Genomic DNA, 18,627 nt, shown 5'->3' with positions numbered 1-18,627 from the left:
AAGAACTAAAGTGGGAAACACAATTATTATTAAGTACTGTCACCATCTCAATTGAAAAGTCAAAATCTTTAAAGCTCTCCAACGTCTCTAGTAGGGAAGTCCCAAGCAAAGCAAAATAAGGAACCTAGGGAAATTTCGGTATAAGCACTGACCTCTCCTTCAGATGTATGCCTGTTTTTCCATTCTCTTGTGCAAAACCTGGCAGATCAGATATGCTATGTCCCAGGTAGAATCATAGAACACAAAACATACTAATAGTTCTACTTGCTAAGGATCCTGTAATAGAGTCTAAGTCCATTTGTGATGTTTCACTGCTACCAGCTTTCAGGCCCAGCATCACTTTCCACTGGAGGGTTAGAGCAGAGGGCTATTCCTTTCTCCTAGGTCCTAACTCTCTGGCCCTTCTTCAACAGAAGGGTGAGTTTGTTGGTTTACTCACCTGTTTCTGTTGACAATCTTGTTCGAGTACTTCTTTTTTCAAAAATCATGCCTAAAGATTTCCCTTGTAATAAAGGCAAATACTGAAAATCAAAGACAAGAATATAATTAAGATGAAAAATATATTTATATCCAATATCAAGGATTATATTTCAAAACTTATTCTTTACATTGTCAAAAGTGTAGAATAATTAAACACTACTTCCAAAATGTTACTTAAAAAGTGAATTTAAAGTGGGTTTTTTGCCTTTTCTATACAAATGGGTGAAGGGAATAGGAACTCCCAAAGATTATTGACATAATTAGAAAGTATTATTACTTGCTTTGGGGTCAATCTGAACACTTGTTTCAAAGTATATTAGTATTTCACCTTGGGACCATCTTCTTACTTAAATCCATGGAAATCCCCATCAGTGTTCAATGACCTTGAAGATGCTTGGTTTGGAAATGTTTTCTCAGCTAGGAACATGTTACCCTGTTACAACATGGGCAGTAAGACTCCTAAAGGTGAAGCCTCAGACTGTCTGCTACACTCATTATGCATCCTTGTGGGAATGCAAGAGCTTTGTTTCTGAAAGTCCTGTGGAAACAATTTGGAGAGTTTGGTGTGGGGTGGGGCTCTTCCTCCTTCCTCTTCTATAGATGGACTTTCCCGATAGGATGAGCTCTGGAACAAATAGATTCCTGCCAGCTAAACATCCTCACACACAATGTAAAGAACAAAGGCCTAAGATTTGAGGGGGATGTTTCTCCTTATTTCAGATCTTCCATAGTTGGAGTCATTCTGTTTTCAGTTTGTTTTTAAGGAACTTGTAGAGTTAGTAAACTAGGTAAGAAAATCAGGGTTGTGTAAAACTTTTTCAGCCTGAAACCAGCTCTTTATAAAAGCTTTTTATCCAAGTTTGGAATACAAAAATGCTTCCACAATTAAGCAGTCTAAATGAAGCTACTGAATTAATTAAGCATGTGCAAACATAAATTGCTCAAAAAGCAGAATAATGATTTCAGCTAAGCACCATATCTCATTTTCCCCCTACTTGGTTAACATTTGTTTCTTTGCTAATATAAAATTTTAAAACACTGTCACATCAACTGTAAATTTTTGATATCCTAATGATCATATATCTGATATTCATTCGCAATTGAAAGTTTTGGCTAGAAAAATACTATCTCATCCTTATTTTTAACTTGATAGAAAACACACAAAGAAAAGAAAGGAGGCATGAAAATAAAATCTTTCTGGAGAATGATTCTTTAGGTTCTGATCCAGTTAATAATGAATTTCAACATTCCACATGAAAGAAGTGCAATGATTTGTCATTGAATAACTGATTTTTATGCTTTTTATGTGCCTGAACACTCAGTAATCAATTACCTTGACTGTGTGGTTCCATTACTTGCTACTGTTCAGGAATTTTAATGTGTTTTCTTTTCCCTCTTTCTTTGTAAGGCTGTCTTTACAAAATCTGATTGGTAACAATGGAAGGTAAAATACATACCTCTCCTTTCTGTTTTATCCTAAATTTCAGATCCGCTGATAGCCATAGCATATACTTAATTTCTTCTCCTGTAAAGTTCTTTAGAGTGAGAAGGTCACGACCCTTCAGCTGTACTTTATTTTGTAATGGTTGGCCACATCTACAAAAAAAGAAAAGAATATATATATATCTGTCAGTCTGTTCCATGCTTTCATGTCTCTGGATCTATTTTGTTCAACAGTTTATGTTGTTCATTAGTTTCCACATATGAGTGAGATCGTGTGATACTTGTCTTTCTCTGACTGGCTTATATTGCAAATAGCCACACGAGTGGCTTTGCCACTTACTAGTTGTGCAACTTTGGGCAAGTTACTTAATCTCTCCCTTATAGGGTAATTGCTAGGGTAAAATGATTTAATACATGTAAATCATTCAATGTCTGGCATATAATAACCATTTGATAAATTTTAGCTATTATTTTTGAAATCATTAGATTGTACAATCAGAATTTGTAGTATACTAGTACATGCAACAGAAAACAATGTCATTCTTTTTTCCCTACTGCCCTTAAAATCTATTGTTAGAGATTTGTTCTTTTTACTTGTCCCTGGTCAAATACAATGGACCCTGTGGCTTTTGTAGTAACTCTCGGGGAGGGTGGCGGGGGGGGGGGGGAGTCATCTGCTTGCTTTATTCTCTCAAAGTGTCTCAGTAAAATGATGTGTAATAATAAAAATGATTTTTTTAACTTTAAGAAATGTACTGAAAGTTAATACCTTTTGCCTTCCAGCTCATGCCTAATTCAAGTTGGCCTTCTCTGTAGGTGGAAGGGGGACCAATAAGCTGTTTCCTCTGATTCCCTACGTTCAGTTTATTCATGTAAAGCTAAGGGAAAGTTAGGAGTTAAGGGTGAGGCAAACTCTGGTTCTGTTCTAGCAGTCTAGCATTGGTATATGTGCTTGAGGCTGACTTTTTTGCTCATTGGGTGCTTTTCAGGGTCCTTTGAGGAACTCTCATCACTGGGAATTTCTCACCACAGTTCTTGATGGCAGACAATTACATCTCCTCTGCCATCCAATAGCCCACCTCCAGACTCTTCTTGCTGACATTTCCCCACCCCTTCAGCAGATCTTTTGGTTGTGATGTGAAACAATATCATGTCTCTTTCTCATTCCATATTGGTTCTTGGGAAACCCTTCATATTCTTTGCTCTTACAAGAGTCAGGTCCATCCCAGTATAGACTCCTCTCTTGTTCTGCCATAAAAACAGCTAGCCACGAGTCCCTCTTACTTTGTTTCCCAGGTATGGGCCTGAGATTAGTGCACTAATTGTAATTGTCTGCCAGAAACTGAGACAGAAAGAGTACTATTTTAATATTCTGTTACATTTTGATGATAATTTGTTATTTGAGATGATCAGTATATAAAATGGATAGCATTTATTCTTTCAGTATTCCCAGTGTTATCCCTAATTAACAATAATTACTATTATATATCATTAGAAATTATGAGTAACCAAGGACAAAATGTGGTTTACCACATGTATTAAACATTAATTTTATCAGGAGTAGAACAACTGTGACAAAATTATCATGCTTAAATTCCAGCCTAAGAAGAGACCTTGGGCTACTTGAGGTAAAGAGTAAATTCTATGGTAGGATTTATGTATGTCTTTTTTCATTGATGGTGATAGGTAGGAAAATCATAAATTCACTCAATTTGTTGTTTCCACTACATGATGTCATATAACTTAGACAAATGAATATTTCACTAAATATTCAACTTTCTGGCAGAGTTAATTTGTTCATTTAGTGTTGAGTAGGTGAGTAGATTTTTTCAGTAGATATTTGTGAGATTAAGCCCTTCAAAGATTCTATTATTAAAGAAAGGAACATCCATAATGATGATTTGTGAGTTAGTTGGCTAAATGGTTGATTGATTGATTTAATAGAATATACTAATGACATATTCAACTCCAATAGAAAGTAGTGTTTTCCACTTATATGTGAATCAAAATTTTGGTTAACATTCCTATTTCAAATATGTACCTTTTTTGTCAACTTTTGAAATATGTGATTCATATATTCTCCAACTGGAAATTTCTTTAAAGTAGCAATCCTTGATTTTTTATTACAGATCCTTAATATTAAAATATTTTACATGGATCTACAATATGTATTAGTTTATTTATAATATATGTGTTAGTATCCTAATAGATTATGTATATAACAAAACATAAAGAAAAATAAATTAAAAATTTAGACTAAGAAGAACCCAATATTTAAAAAGTAAATTGTAAATATAAAAAAAATATTTTGCTAGCTAACAATTTGTTATTTGAGATGATCAACATATAAAATGGACATTTATTCTTTCAGTATTCCCAGTGTTATCTCTAATTAACAATAATTAGTACTGTATACCATTAGAAATTATGAATAACCAAGGGAAAAATGAAGTTTCTAGAACAGACTTTCATTTTCGTCCTTATACTGGAACCCTAGTAAAAAGCTTACAAAACTGTGTTCAAGGTCTGGACAATAGTAGTCAACAATTTAATAACTTTAGAAACATGGCATTAGGCAGGAAATTTGGGGTTTTTGCACATGTATTTTTATTATAAGCTTGGTTCTGATTATATTAATTTAGTGATAATATTAAGTAATAATATAATATACAAGTACTGATATTGTACAGAAGTAAACCATTTGACTGATAGTCATGCTTTTTTCAGGGTCAACTGTATTTGTTTTCTGAGGAGCTATAAACAGGTTTAACATTTAGGGTAGTTTTGAAAATATTTTATTTCTTCTGAAATAAGGCCCAAGCAACATAAAGTCACAGAAGATAAACTCTCTTTACTCTATGTCTTACAATAATACATTAATATTCCTTGGCTTGACACTTCTTCCAATATTATTTTAAAAGTGGGAAAACCCCAGGATTTAAGGAATTCAGAAAATATCACTATAGCTGTTGAGCTCACATCTATCAACAATAGGAAAAACAACCTATGAGCTAATTTTGAGGCCTTATTTTTTGCCTAGAGCTCAAGTAGTAGACTCCTGAATATTTTTTTTTTATTTTTACTTCATGCAGGAAATACTTCACAACATATATCCATGTGATTTTTGAGAGTACATTTATTAAAGCTGGGGACAGTGAAACAGGGATAGAAGAAGCAACAGGGGAGAGCCTAAGTGGGGCTGGTTAAAATGCAGTGGGAAAGAAATAAGCCTAGGTGCGGCTGCAGTCAGCTCACTGGGAAGTCAGAGAAGAGGAGTTCAGGGTGTTAACCTGGGATGAGCTGCTGCTGCCCATTGCTCCCCTGGTTGCAAGTCTTGTGGGGGCCCTTAGAGTTTAGGAGAAAGAAATTTTACTCAAAAAGTGCCGGGGTCCAACCCCAGCAGGTCCAGGGGTCCCCAAAGGCATGGATGGAGTCGGCGAAGAAGGAATGACATGGGGACAGCGTTCAGTTGATCAGCAGGCTAGCCAGGATCTCCATCCAGGATCTCCAGCCAAGTTCTGGTCTGGATCTCCAGCGAAGTTCTGGTTAGGATCTCCTGCCAGGGTCTGTGTCCATGTTCTCTTGCTAGGTTCTCCAGCCAGGTTCTGTAGCCATGTTCCCTTGCTAGATTCTCCAGCCAGGTTCTGTCCAGGTTCTCCAGCCAGGTTCAGTTACCAGGTTCTAGTCAGGTTCTCTTGCCAATTTCTGTAGTCAGGTTCAGTGCAGGATCTTTTGCCATGTTCTCTCCAGCGAAGTTCTTCTGTCTGTGTAGGTTCCTTCTTCTGAGTTCTGTCTTCTTCGTTCTGTGTTCTGAGTTCTGATTCTTGCTGTCTTGTTGCATCTGTATTTATACCAGTTGATTCAATCCTATCAATCTCTATTACAAAGGTTAGGGCGATTCTTATCTTCATTCCAGGGAGTAAAGATTATGTAGCTTAAGCACGATTGTTCGTAGTTAAAGTGATTAATTACCCGCCTGGCACTTAGTTAAGAGGTTTTATTCCCTCCCTAACTTCAGGAGAAAATCCCTACCTGGGGAAACAACCTTTCTCAGAGAGGTGACCTTGGTTAAAACACATAGTGCCAAGAAGGTGAGCAAACATATTAAGAACAATATGCCATATATGCCAGGTCCCTTGAAACAGCAAGGATGGACCGGCTCCCGGCAAAAAAGGAGATTTGAGTAGGTGTGGCCCAAGGAGGGCATGGCAACTCCTGTTTATCTTGGAGCCCACAAAAGCTATGTCTCCAAACTGCTACACTTAAGGGATTCAATATCCTCCCTTAATCTCAGCCCCTTTGGGGTTTTGTTGTATCTACTCTCTTCTAAATAATCACAGGACTACATGTTTCATTTAAGAAAATATTATAGATCTTAGAATTGTTGTTGAATCACAGAAAAAAAGGAATTAGAAATGAAAATTTTGTAGGGAACTATTTTCTCCACTTTCCATGCAAGGAAATCAGAAAATAATGATGAAAGAGGAGGTCCAACACTTTTAACTGCTTCAAAAAACATCCAACTTCCAGCTCTTACTAGCCAAACAGAAGACAAATTGGGATTTTCTCAAATTAGTCCTTACATACTTCAAGAAGTTTCTAAACTGGAGGTGTGGTTAGAGTTCAGTTTAGTGTTAAGGTTAATGTTCTGCTATTGGGATCATAAGAAGCTGCTCTTTTTATTTCTGCATTGACAGATTTGAATTTAAAAGTAGAAAGAAGACACAAGCATCCTGCTTAAATCTTCCTTTTTGTCCAGATCTTTCATTTTCAAATTTATATAGCAACTGAAACTGTATTTCAAATTATTTTTCTTAGACCACAGTGATCAGAAGAATACCTTTTTTGTGACTCCAGTCTCTACATGGCAGCTACTGATAATGTTGTCTTCACTCTTGTTTCCCTAGATCAGTGACGGCGAACCTTTTGAGCTCTGCGTGTCAGCATTTTGAAAAACCCTAACTTAACTCTGGTGTCGTGTCACATATTGAAATTTTTTTATCTTTGCAACCATAGTAAAACAAAGACTTATATTTTTGATATTTATTTTATATATTTAAATGCCATTTAACAAAGAAAAATCAACCAAAAAAATGAGTTCGCGCGTCACCTCTGACACGCGTGTCATAGGTTTGCCATCACTGCCCTAGATTGTACCTCCAATAAATGTTAGCAGATAAGCTTTTAAAAAAATACAGACAGTTCTGGCTTTAAACTTTAGTGTGGGACTGTAAATAATCATTAAATCTTAATAATCAATGGGGAAAAATCACAATTATTTTGTGACTTTAAAATTTTTGTCAAAACATTAAAAAGAAAAAAAAACATTAAAAAGTTTCTTATTGTCAGTATAAATATACTAGTGGCCCAGTGCACTAAACCGGCAGTTGGACATTCCTCTCGCAATCTGGGACCGCTGGCTCCTAACCACTCACCTGCCTGCCTGCCTGCCTGATCGCCCGTAACTGCCTCTGCCTGCCTGTCTGCCTGATCGCCCCTAGCTGTCCTCCCTTGCCAGCCTGATCACCCGTAACTTCCTCTGCCTGCCTGTCTGCCTGATCGCCCCTAGCTGTCCTCCCTTGCCAGCCTGATCACCCCTAACTGCCTCTGCCTTCCTCATCACCCCTAACTGCCCTCTCCTGCTGGCCTGATCTCGCCCCCAACTGCCCTCCCCTGCTGCCTGATCTTGCCCCTAATTAGTGCACGGGGGGCGGAGGGGTTCCCTCAGCCCAGCCTGCACCCTCTCCAATCAGGGACCCCTTGGGGGATGTCCGCCTGCTGGTTTAGGCCCGATCCCACTTGCAATCTGGGACCACTGGCTCCTAACTGCTCACCTACCTGCCTGCCTGATCACCCCTAACTGCCTCTGCCTGCCTGCCTAATTGCCCCAAACCCCTCTGCCTGCCTGCCTGATCACCCCTAACCTCTCTGCCTGCATGCCTGCCTGCCTTATCGCCCCTAACTGTCTCTGTCTGCCTACCTGATTGCCCCTAATTGCCCTCCCCTGCTGGCCTGATCTCACCCCCAACTGCCTCTGCCAGCCTGATCACCCCTAACTGCCCTCCCTTGCCAACCTGATCTCACCTCCAACTGACCTCCACTGTCAGCCTGATCTTGCCCCCAAGTGCCCTCCCCTGCTGACCTGATTGCCCCTAACTTCCTCTGCCTGATTGACCCTAACTGCCTCTGCCTCGGCCCCCACCACCATGGCTTTATCTGGAAGGAAGTTTGACGTCCAGAAGATGGCTGGTTGACTCAGTCTAATTAGCATGTTATCCTTTTATTAGTATAGATAGATTATATAGGATAGGATTGCTTAAATGGGGGGGAGCCTTTTTCAGCAGGAGGAGATGCTCTTGGCAGACAAAAACACATAATCCCTATATCTGGACTGATAGCCAGCCATATGCACTATACTGCCAAATTGGTCATTAAAAAATTGAACTGCTTTCTTACACCTTACACCAAACAGCTGTTGCCTTTAAAACCCCTCCTCAGCCCCCTCCTTACGCCTTATGTTCTCCCTTCATAGTTCACCCAGATTAGGTTCTGATTGGTGAGTTTCTATGCCAGTCAGGGTCAAAAGCTCTGCCTCCTAGGCAGCCATTGGCTCCTGGCACTCACCCACATTTGGTTCTGATTGGTTGGTTTCTATACCAGTCAGCATCTCTGGGCCTATCTCTGGGTCTGATCAAAGAGGTGGGGCTGATCAGCAGCCCCTCAGAGGCCTGAGAGAAACAGAGGCGGGGCTGCTGGTGAAGGCAGGCAAGAAAGAGAGGGGCAACAGCTGATGCCACTGAGGCTGCAGATCAGACCCTGCCCCTCTCTCTCTGCAGGCCTCTCTCTGGGCCTGATCTGCAGCCCCCTAGGCAGTCAGTGCTGGGTCGCTGCCCCACAGCAGCTGCAGTCAGGGTGTTAGGTCGAGCCTTGGGTGGTTACAGACCCTGGGTCTTTATATACATAGATGGGGAAATTAAAGAGCTAGTAAAACTGATATATATTCAGTACACTGTGATTTAAAACAGGAACACTGAGAATTATAGTGTTCTATTTCTTTGTAAAAACTGTCAAGAGTAGTTTGAATAGTGTATGCCATGTACTTATTAGATAACTTAAGATACTGAGCAAGCATCCTTTTTATGCTTTAGTGAATTGTCATATTCCTTCTAAGTTTAAATCAACTTCCAACATTTTATCCTTTGTATTTTTAATATTGTGAAATATCTCTGAGAATTTCTTTAATGTGAGGTGTTGTGCTGGTGACACTTCCTCTGGAAGATCTTCATACTTTTGTCACAAATACTTTTCTCATTTATGTCAATAAAATTATCTTCACTGAGTTCCTCTGGCACATATCTAAAGACTCTCAAACAGTAGCAGGGTCAATAATCCCACAGTCACCTATTTCTTTCATAAATACATTAACATTTTATTCAAATTTAACTGCCAGTGCTATTTTTTACTAATATATGCCTGCTGCACTTTCATCATTGTCAGACAATTGCCTCTTTCATTTATTCATTTTTATAAAATGTACCATGGGTTTATCGCTGGGAGAAAAGAAGGCAGCACAACTATGTTTTCTACTGTCTATATGTGAACTGAATAACATGCACAGTGAGCATTCACCAATAGACTTTAAAAGAAGGGATGTGATTGGTCACTGATCATGATGTACATCTGTTATGGACATAGTGATTTGTAAACTGAAGAGCTAACAATGAAGTTTTTACTTTACACAACTACTCACAATTAATATACCATGACAACTGAAATTTAAACTGTGTGCTTGGAAGACTGAACTTACATAACTAAACTGTGGTCATTAAAATGCCTGCGTATTGGGACCATGCAAAGGAAGGGCTGCCTGTACTCCTAATGCTTTCCCATTGTAGGATTTGCCCTAACCGGTTTGGCTCAGTGGATAGAGCGTCGGCCTTTGGACCGAAGGGTCCCAAGTTCGATTCCAGTCAAGCGCATGTACCTTGGTTGCGGGCACATCCCCAGTAGGAGGTGTGCAGGAGGCAGCTGATCGATGTTTCTCTCTCATCGATGTTTCTGATTCTCTATCCCTCTCTCTTCCTCTCTGTAAAAAAAAATCAATAAAATATATTTTTAAAAAGATTATTATATACCATTTCTTCTGTTCAGAACTGTCCTCTGAGTTCTCAAGACTGACTTTTTCTTTTCCTTAGGCTGGAGGCTTAAATACCATCTCCTATACAATTCCTTCCCTGACTGTACTAAGTAGTTTCCACTTTGCCTTCATTTTGTTCATAATACTGCTCACAATTTTAATATATATGTATGCTTCTGTTTATTGCTTACTTTTTATCTTTCCATTGGATTACATGATCCATGATATCAGAGACCCTGCCTGTTTTATTCCTTAATATTTATGCACTGCTTACTGAAATGACTGGGATAAATTTAGAGATTTGTCATGACAGATTTTCAATGCTCTGACCCAAGATCTGATGACAAAAAAGAACACCAAGACCCCCAAACAAAATTAATGTTGTGGTAAGAACAAGTATGGGCTGTGTCTCAGGACTAAGAGTCTTGGAAGAGAATTGATTTGCTAAAGCTGAAATCCTCTAGGGCTCAAACACTCCAATACAGTATTTGCAGTCCTGGGGATAATGGTTAGACATAAGAATGTGAAACAAAGTTATAACCTTGTATCCCAAGCAGAGCAGTCTGAGTCAAGTGCAAAAACTTGGAAAACTGATGAGAGGACATGATGGAACAAGTTTTTATCTATGGCAGAATGAGGGCCAAATCCAAAGTACTGTGATAGTGAATTATATGGATATTTGGTTCTCTCTCTCCTCTAACCCCTTTTGGACAGAATAAGTCCCCAGGAGTCTTGAAGACAGAAGGGGTGGAGAAGTAGATATATCATACTGGCATGTGAGTGCTTCTGTGGTTAACTAGAATTTTTTTTTACATTACACCTCAACTGATAAAGGGGGTCATACTATTTACACATTTGAACAATCATTATAGTTGCCACCTTTCTCAATTCTAAGAGGTGGGGCAGGAAATGTTTACTTGGGAAAAAGAGCTGTTTTTCATAGATATCAAGAGCTAACCAGGAAAATTTATCACTGGAAGGAAAGCAAACACAATGGTTCCAGTTTAAATTCCTATCCTGTTTACTATCTCCTCATAGCACCCTTGCCTTGGCTCCAAAATGAGACTGCCACACCTCTTTCCTAAGCTACTTAAAAATTAGAGAAAAGTAGACGAGCTCCAGAGTTGTACCAGTTGTTGCTTTCTGGTGATAAACCCACACTTGAATTAGCCAGTTAAAACCACTGGCTTAAATGGCATAGAGGCTCCATGCTGAAGTTGGAGGCAGCTTAGTCTGGTTCAGGAGCACCCAGACCAGGGCCAGAATCACTATTTTGTTGTTCCCATAAAATATATGGTGTCCTTGTACTTAAATGTATCTTCTTGGTAAACCAGACCTAAACCACATGCATGTTTAAGCCGATACATAATAGGGACGATACTATATTGGAGAAAACAATGGGAACCATGTACAGATTTTCCATCAAAACTGTCATTGTCATCGCAGCCTGGTTAAAGCCAGAATTTTGAAAAAGGCAAGACAGTTTCTTACATTAATTTTATCCTTTGAAAAAGTAATTATAGAGATTTCTCAACCCCAAATCACTGAATGTTAAGAAGCTAAGCCAAGGTAATAGTAGATCCTTGTGTTAGCTTTACTGAAATACCTTCCCAGCTAGAAAATGGAGGAGTGTTTTCTTATTGGAAGAATGAACCTTTTATTGCTAGTCTACATTTTTCCAATTCTGTTAAATTGTTTGAAGTATGGGGGAAGACCTGGATGCGTTCCCCTGTATAATTGTATTTTGTTGGAAGAAAAAGGGCTTGATTCGAGTAAAATGTGGTCAGTCTGAAACAGATTTTGCCAGGGTAGGAAAAATTCAATGTTAAATGATATTTTGATCACTGTGGAGACTTTAAGATAAAGACTAGCTTTTGGAGGCATAAGAGAGGACCAATGGCCCCTATGGCTGAAATTTTGGTATTACTTTAACATTGCAGATTGATACAACAGTTAAGGAATATTTTCTTGAGTTTTTGTTGTTGTTGTTATTGTTGCTGTCACTGAGGATCAAAGTAATCAAAGTAGTGGAATGAATAGAGCAGAGATTTTAAATATTTAAATTCTAGTTCTAGTTCAACTATGACCTTAGGAAGATAATTTCCCAAATTTGACCTCAATTTCTCATCTGAAAAATTAAGAAAATGTACTAAAAGTCAGTAATCCTTTGTGTCTTTGTCTTCCACAATATTAATGAAGTTAGTTCATAAAGACAAGATTTGTCATGGGCTATATTGGAGTCATTGAATTCTCAGTGGCCTAACTTTAATTCTATCCTTTTCTTTCTATCTCAAGAAGACATATTACAATACATGCAAAGAAGAGTGACTTTATTTTCACAAAACTCTTGAATCTGATCCTACTAATTTGAAAAAAGCACGGATTATTTCTAAATGTCTTTATTATTAACAACAATAATAATTTAACAAAAAATTGCTTGAAACCTTTCTCATTGTTGCTACATACTCCCTTGTGGTATAAATTACTATTGGTAATCAGTGACTAGGTGGTTTCTAAAATGTTGTGATATTTTCCTCATCTGAAAGTTGAAGAATGAGAAGATGATTAGCTTTTTGCAGACCTACTATTAAAGGACTGGAAATACAAAACTGTGAAAAATCTATGGTTGCCTCTATTTCTTTTATCTTAGTTAAATTACTATATTATTAAAAATAAAAAAACTAGAAATAAAACCCAAATTCTACTGTTGACTAAGGGAAACATTATGATTTCATTCCATTCCTGGTTTCATGCTTTATACTTAAAGTTTTCTGAAGTCAAGAAATATGTTTTTAAAAAGCCATTCATTTTTAGTTATGAAAGAAAATGTGAATAATTAAAGGGGACTGTTTTATCTTCTCTATGTAAAAACATGGATGGACTATAATTGCTTCATCTGTGTCCATGTGTGTATAGATGGGCATCAGTGTTGGATGAAAGGAATATAATGATTTATGTAAGTCCATAGAGAGGTCTGGAATGAAATACCTGAAAACCAGTCACCACTAGCTCAAATCCATAACCTCCACAGAATTGGGTGGCTTAGCTCAATATTCTCTGAGGAAATTTCTATTTGTGAGATTAAATTGAACTGCACTTACAAATTTTTCTTCTCTGATAAAGAGATTTTTTAGTGGTTTCTTTAAAAGATGTAAGTGGTTTCCCTAATAGGCAACAAATCATAGGACACTGTCTATTATCCAAACGCAGCCAGGCTCTAGAGCCTTGTTTTTAAGATGAAAAGCCTATGGATTGGGTGTTTTCAGTAATCGTGGTGTCTGATCCTATGGATTTTGTAAAAAAAAAATATAATAATTGACTAAAAATTATTGATCCACGAGCCAGTGTGGATAAATAATAGCTCAAACCCTAACTACATATTTCCTATTACTCTTTAGTGGTAAACTCACATGGTAGGTTTTGTAACAAGGACTTTCCACTTTTCCCAAGAGAAATGGGTGAGGGGGGAGGGGGTTGGAATATTAGTAAATATCAAAAAGCCCAAATATTTTGAAGAGGTTTTGCAAAAATTTAACCTTTGATAATTACTTTTAATGAATATGTTTCATCCTTTTTATTTTTTAATTTTTTTAAAATTCTCACTTGGTTTTTAGAGAGAGTGGAAGGGAAGGAGAGAGACAGAGAGAGAGAAACATCAAAGTCAGAGAGACACATTGATTGGTTGCCTCCTGCACGCACCCCAACCAGGGCCAGGGATCGAGCCTGCAACCCAGGTACGTACCCTTGACTGGAATTGAACCTGGGACCCTTCAGTCTGAGAGCTGATGCTCTATCCACTGAGCAAAACTGGCCAGGGCATTGAAAATCTTACTGTACTTTTCAAAGGAGAATGTAAGTTTAAGTTCCAAGCTTTGGAACTTTTTTCATTCAGTTGATTGCCTTCAGCTCAGTGATGATTCTTTTTTCAAAACAGTGGAATAAAATTTCATCACATTTTTATATGATGTAACTCAGTGAGATGGAATAATAAAATAATGGACATTTGTCATTTTACAGTTTTCTTACTGGTTATCAGTAGATTGTGACTTCATGTGTCTGGAATGAAACATCTTATTTACCTTATTTACCACTGTATCTCTAACACCTTGCCTGTGGCACAAAGTAAGTGCTCAATACATATTTAGTAAATGAATGATTGAACTACTCTTTTGTGGAAGCAGAACAGATATTATTCTTTTTCCCATTTCATAAGTGAATTGACATCACAGAAACATTTAGTGACTTGCTCAAGTTCATATAACCAACAAGTGGTGGTGCCAGGCCTTGAACCTAGTTCTTGAGACCCAAAAACCTGAGCTTTCCTTCAGATTCTTGGATATATGGTATAATTCTGATAGTAATTGGTAAACCCCATAATCTCTCTGGACTTCATTTACTTTATCTGTATATTAAGAGAAGGCATTATTCTGTGGCTCTGAGGTACCACTTAGGTCTAATACTAAGGACTTAATTTACAGTATTATTAACAATCACATTCTATCTTCTGAGAGTTTTATATTCACCAAAGAAGTGATGAAGTCCAGAGAGCTCCGAACTGTGAGGTGACCCAGAGAAGGGGGAAGAAACTTCAGACTAGACTCTTACTCCTTTAAGAAATCAGTAAAGTTGTTTTAAGGTTGGTTTAGGTTGTAAAGAGGCCCTGGGGAAATTCTGTCTGATTGTTAACATGTTATAGATACTCTAGAAACTTTCTGGCAACAAAGTCCATATTTAATTACCTTACTTACACAGCTAGCTCAACACCCTTGTCTCCTTCCCCACCATTTTCCACCTTGTGCTCTATGGCTGTAAGCTGGGTGTAGCTTTTATAATGAATCCAGTGGAGACAGCCTCCTTTGCACATGCTACCAAGAATTTCAGGAATAGATATCAAACTTGGATTTTATTTTTAAAAGAATTATTTTCCTCATCACACATAAGGCTCCTTTACAGCAGCTTTGTAAATGTTAATCTAGTTGCAATTTGGAGTCTGTTCTTTTAAAGGAGTGATTAATCCCCATGTACTACACTGATTTATTGTTTTCAAGCGAACCTGAATACAAACTGAAGCCCCTGTGTAAATTAGTTCCTCTAATTTTCTTCAGCCAGTTGTTCATTTAGAATGTACACAAACAGAAGATGTCAAGAACATTTAGTCTGTTATATCTGCCGCAGTTAGCTCCCCCTCCGCCCCCCAAAACAAGATGAAATCTGATTACAGAGGACTGAGCAATGAAAGCTCAACTGGAATTAGAGACAGCTGTCTCTAAGGGTCAAACCTGGCAATACACCCTGCAGAAAGAGACCTTTTGAGCTGCACTCCTCTGCAGAATAAAGTCCATTTATCAACATGGTTCCTAAATCAGACTCAAAACTCTGGCCATTGTCACTTACCGAAAATTTCGAACCACAAACCTCTGACCATTTCTAAGAGCTGCATTGTTCAACAGGATCCTCAAATTAAACAGCATCTTCTTTTGCTAGTGGAAAGGACGATTCTATGCACCTGAAAATGCTTCACCAAAGTAGTCAGTGGGGTCCACACAAAAGCTAAGAATGCTTTTGATTGCAGTGAGAGAGCAAAGGTAATATTATCCTTCAACTACCTTATCAAATCCCTCTGTTTAGAGATACTGCAGGGCAGAGTTCAGGGGTATTTGAACTTTAAGCCAAGCTTCACCACCACTGTGGGGTTGTTGGGTTTTTTGGGTTTTTTTTAGAAAAAATCCTGACTCTTTTGGTGCCCAGACTCCTCATTTTTATAATATATTTATGCTGTCACATACTTATACAAAATCAATTGATAACTCACTGAGCATGTAATATATGCAAGGCACTGCAGTGCTAGCTGGTGTGAAGGCACATATAAATAACTCATTCAGAAAAGTGTGAATTGGCAGTGTCAAAAGCCAGAGGTAGACATGATAGCCCTCAATATTTCCAGTGATATCATCTTCCTATCTTTAATCCCAAGCCTTTACACAAAAACAAATAGAAAGAAGTACAGGAAGAAGTGCCCTGGAAGCTTTTAGTTTTAACTTTTTATTTTATTTTATTTTATTTTATTTTATTTTATTTTATTTTTTTCATGGCAAGAAGCTGGAGGTCCCATTATGTCTTGCACATAGTAGGTCTTCAATAAATCAGTAGATGACTGTTAATTATAGCAGGACCTCAGAATCAGTAGAAGTGGAGAGGTTAGTTCCATATGCTTCTCCTCTCCAGGTCACTAAGGGGCCATCCAAAGCTTCACATTAATTCCTCCACCTACACTTACAAATTGGATGTTTTCAAAATCTATTCTGTGTTAGATACTTGTTAGGCTAGAATTTCAGAGGATGAAGATGATCTCACCTTTGCAGAATTTACAGTCAATTAGGGTGTTAAGATTTGTAACTAAATAGCAATAACATAAGCCCATAGAAGAGGTCCAGAGGAAGTGCTACCACGTCATAGGAAAGGGGAAATGCTCTAAGCTGGAAAGGGAAGGAGTCAGTGGAAGAGGGAAAGGGGTGGGGGCTGCCTCTTCTGGTCAATTTATTAAACTTTTGCAGAGGAAGGAAGAAATAGGGTGTGTGGAGTAGCAACAAATGATTCACAATTGGAAGTATGGATCAATCCCATCATTGACCATTTAAATGAAGCCATGCCATGACCAAGTAAATTATTTAAAACACACACACACACACACACACACACACACACACACACACACCCCAAAAAAATAAAACAGAAAACCATGAGTGTCTACGTCTTATTCATATCCCCTTTGCATTGTCTTCCCCTACATACCTTCCAAGTCTTATGCAAGCGACCACAGCTATCTATCTACCTGAGGATAAACTCCCCATACTTCTCACCCTTGTATGGGTAACCATAAGGCATGTTTTACTCACTCTCCCAAAAATCTCCAGTGGAAATGAACCTCAATTGCCCACAGTAGAAACCTGCTCATCAATGTGCTCTGTATTGCCCTAGCTGGCTTGGCTCAGTGGATAGAGTGTTGGCTTGCGGACTGAAAGGTCTCAGGTTTGATTCCGGTCAGGGCACAGGCCTGGGTTGTGGGCTTGATCCCCAGTGTGGGGCGAGCAGGAGGCAGCCAATCAATGATCCTCTCTCATCATTGATGTTTCTATCTCTCTTTCTCCCTCTCCCTTCCTCTTTGAAATCAATAAAAATATATTTTTTAAAATGTGCCCTGTATTAGCTGTCTTCCCTTCATAGTGTCACTTCCCTCACTCCCCTACCAGTGCTTCTTTGGATTATCTTCCCAATAAACCACTTGAACTCAAATCCCTTTATCACTGTATGCTTCTGAGGGAACTCAATCTTTGCCCAGGTCTACCTTCTCAACATTTTGACTTATTTGTCTTGTGTAAAAGTTCCTACTATGCCATGGTCAGCTTTAAGCTACCATAGTGACATCACTGAACACAGAGTTGGGAAGAGAGGTGTAAGACTGGCTCTTGCAAGCCATTGTGAGCTGGCTCTAGTACATCACTGACTAAAACCTCCATCCAGAAAGGAGGATTTTCTCAAGATTCGAAAGGAATAGTGGAGTCAGATTGTTGAGGGCCTTAGAAAGCCATATAATGGAGTTACAAATTTAATCTATAGTCAAAGAAATATTAATAAAGTTTTAGGGGCAGACAAGGATATGTCATTATCTGCATTGTGTTTTCAAAACACTAAGAGCACCGTTGTGTAAGAAGTACAATTGGGGGAAAATGTGCCTGAGCATATATTGATGCTGTGGAAATAGAAAGCAGGGGATGGATGCAAGAGAGATTTAGGGATTAGAATTCACCTATCAGAACAGTTGATTGGATGTTGAAGGAAGGGAGATGGAAAAGTTAATGAGACTCCAGGATTTTAAGTTTGTGCTATCACATTTGAGTCTAAAATTCCAAATAGCCAAGTTGGGGGATAAAAACAATGTGAGTGTCCTGCCATATAAAGCTTGTGAGCATCATTATAGACTTGCAATATTTCTTTGAAATTGCTACTGTGTCTCCCTAGTGAAATCTAAGCACTTAAGAGGGAATCAATGTGATGTGAAGGAAAGAATTATGAGAAGGATGTTTGAAGGTCTAATGTGACCTCTGGCTGGGTCACTAACTGATGGTCAATTTGTCTAAGTCACTTGACTCCTCTAAGATCCTCAGAGTCCTCATCTCTTCAACTAAAGATTTTATAGATGAGATATTACACTGCTTGGGAAACTTTAACATGCTCACCAAACATGAAGTACAGTGTCTAAAAGCCTCAACATGGATATTGCCAAAGATCTATCGCCAATCTGAGCTCTGTACAAATAAGACATACTAGTATTGTTGTTACTGTAGTGAGCTCTGTTTATCTCAGAATGTTGCTAATTACTTAAGTACTTTTTATAGCTGCCTGTCTGGAGTCTTTAAGACCCTGAGAAATCAAAGCATTCACACTTTAGTTACAAGCTCTGTGAGATTGTTGCTGGTGATCTATCTTCCACTGGATATGAACAGGGAAGCACATATTCCTGTCTGAGACCAGTAGCCATACTGTAATCATGAAGAGAAGCAGCCTTA

The 18,627-nt window shown here is 38.3% G+C and overlaps 1 protein-coding gene across 1 annotated transcript in view; it reads right to left on the bottom strand.

Annotated features, from left to right (window-relative positions):
- OTC (ornithine carbamoyltransferase) overlaps nt 1-15,531 on the bottom strand; it is a 48,304-nt gene extending 32,773 nt beyond the window's left edge. Inside the window, exons 1-3 of the mRNA XM_036306158.1 lie at nt 15,455-15,531; nt 1,938-2,076; nt 440-521 (exon numbers count right to left, since the gene is read on the bottom strand). Of these exons, the coding sequence (XP_036162051.1) occupies nt 440-521; nt 1,938-2,076; nt 15,455-15,531 (298 nt within the window). The remainder of the gene's footprint in view (nt 1-439; nt 522-1,937; nt 2,077-15,454) is intronic.
- Between the last annotated feature and the right edge of the window lie 3,096 nt (nt 15,532-18,627).

This window comes from Myotis myotis, unplaced genomic scaffold (genome assembly GCF_014108235.1).
Source record: "Myotis myotis isolate mMyoMyo1 unplaced genomic scaffold, mMyoMyo1.p scaffold_m19_p_4, whole genome shotgun sequence".
Taxonomy (NCBI): Eukaryota; Metazoa; Chordata; class Mammalia; order Chiroptera; family Vespertilionidae; genus Myotis; species Myotis myotis.
The sequence above is the reverse complement of the archived record's forward strand: the minus strand, read 5'-3'. Positions and strand labels throughout refer to the sequence as shown.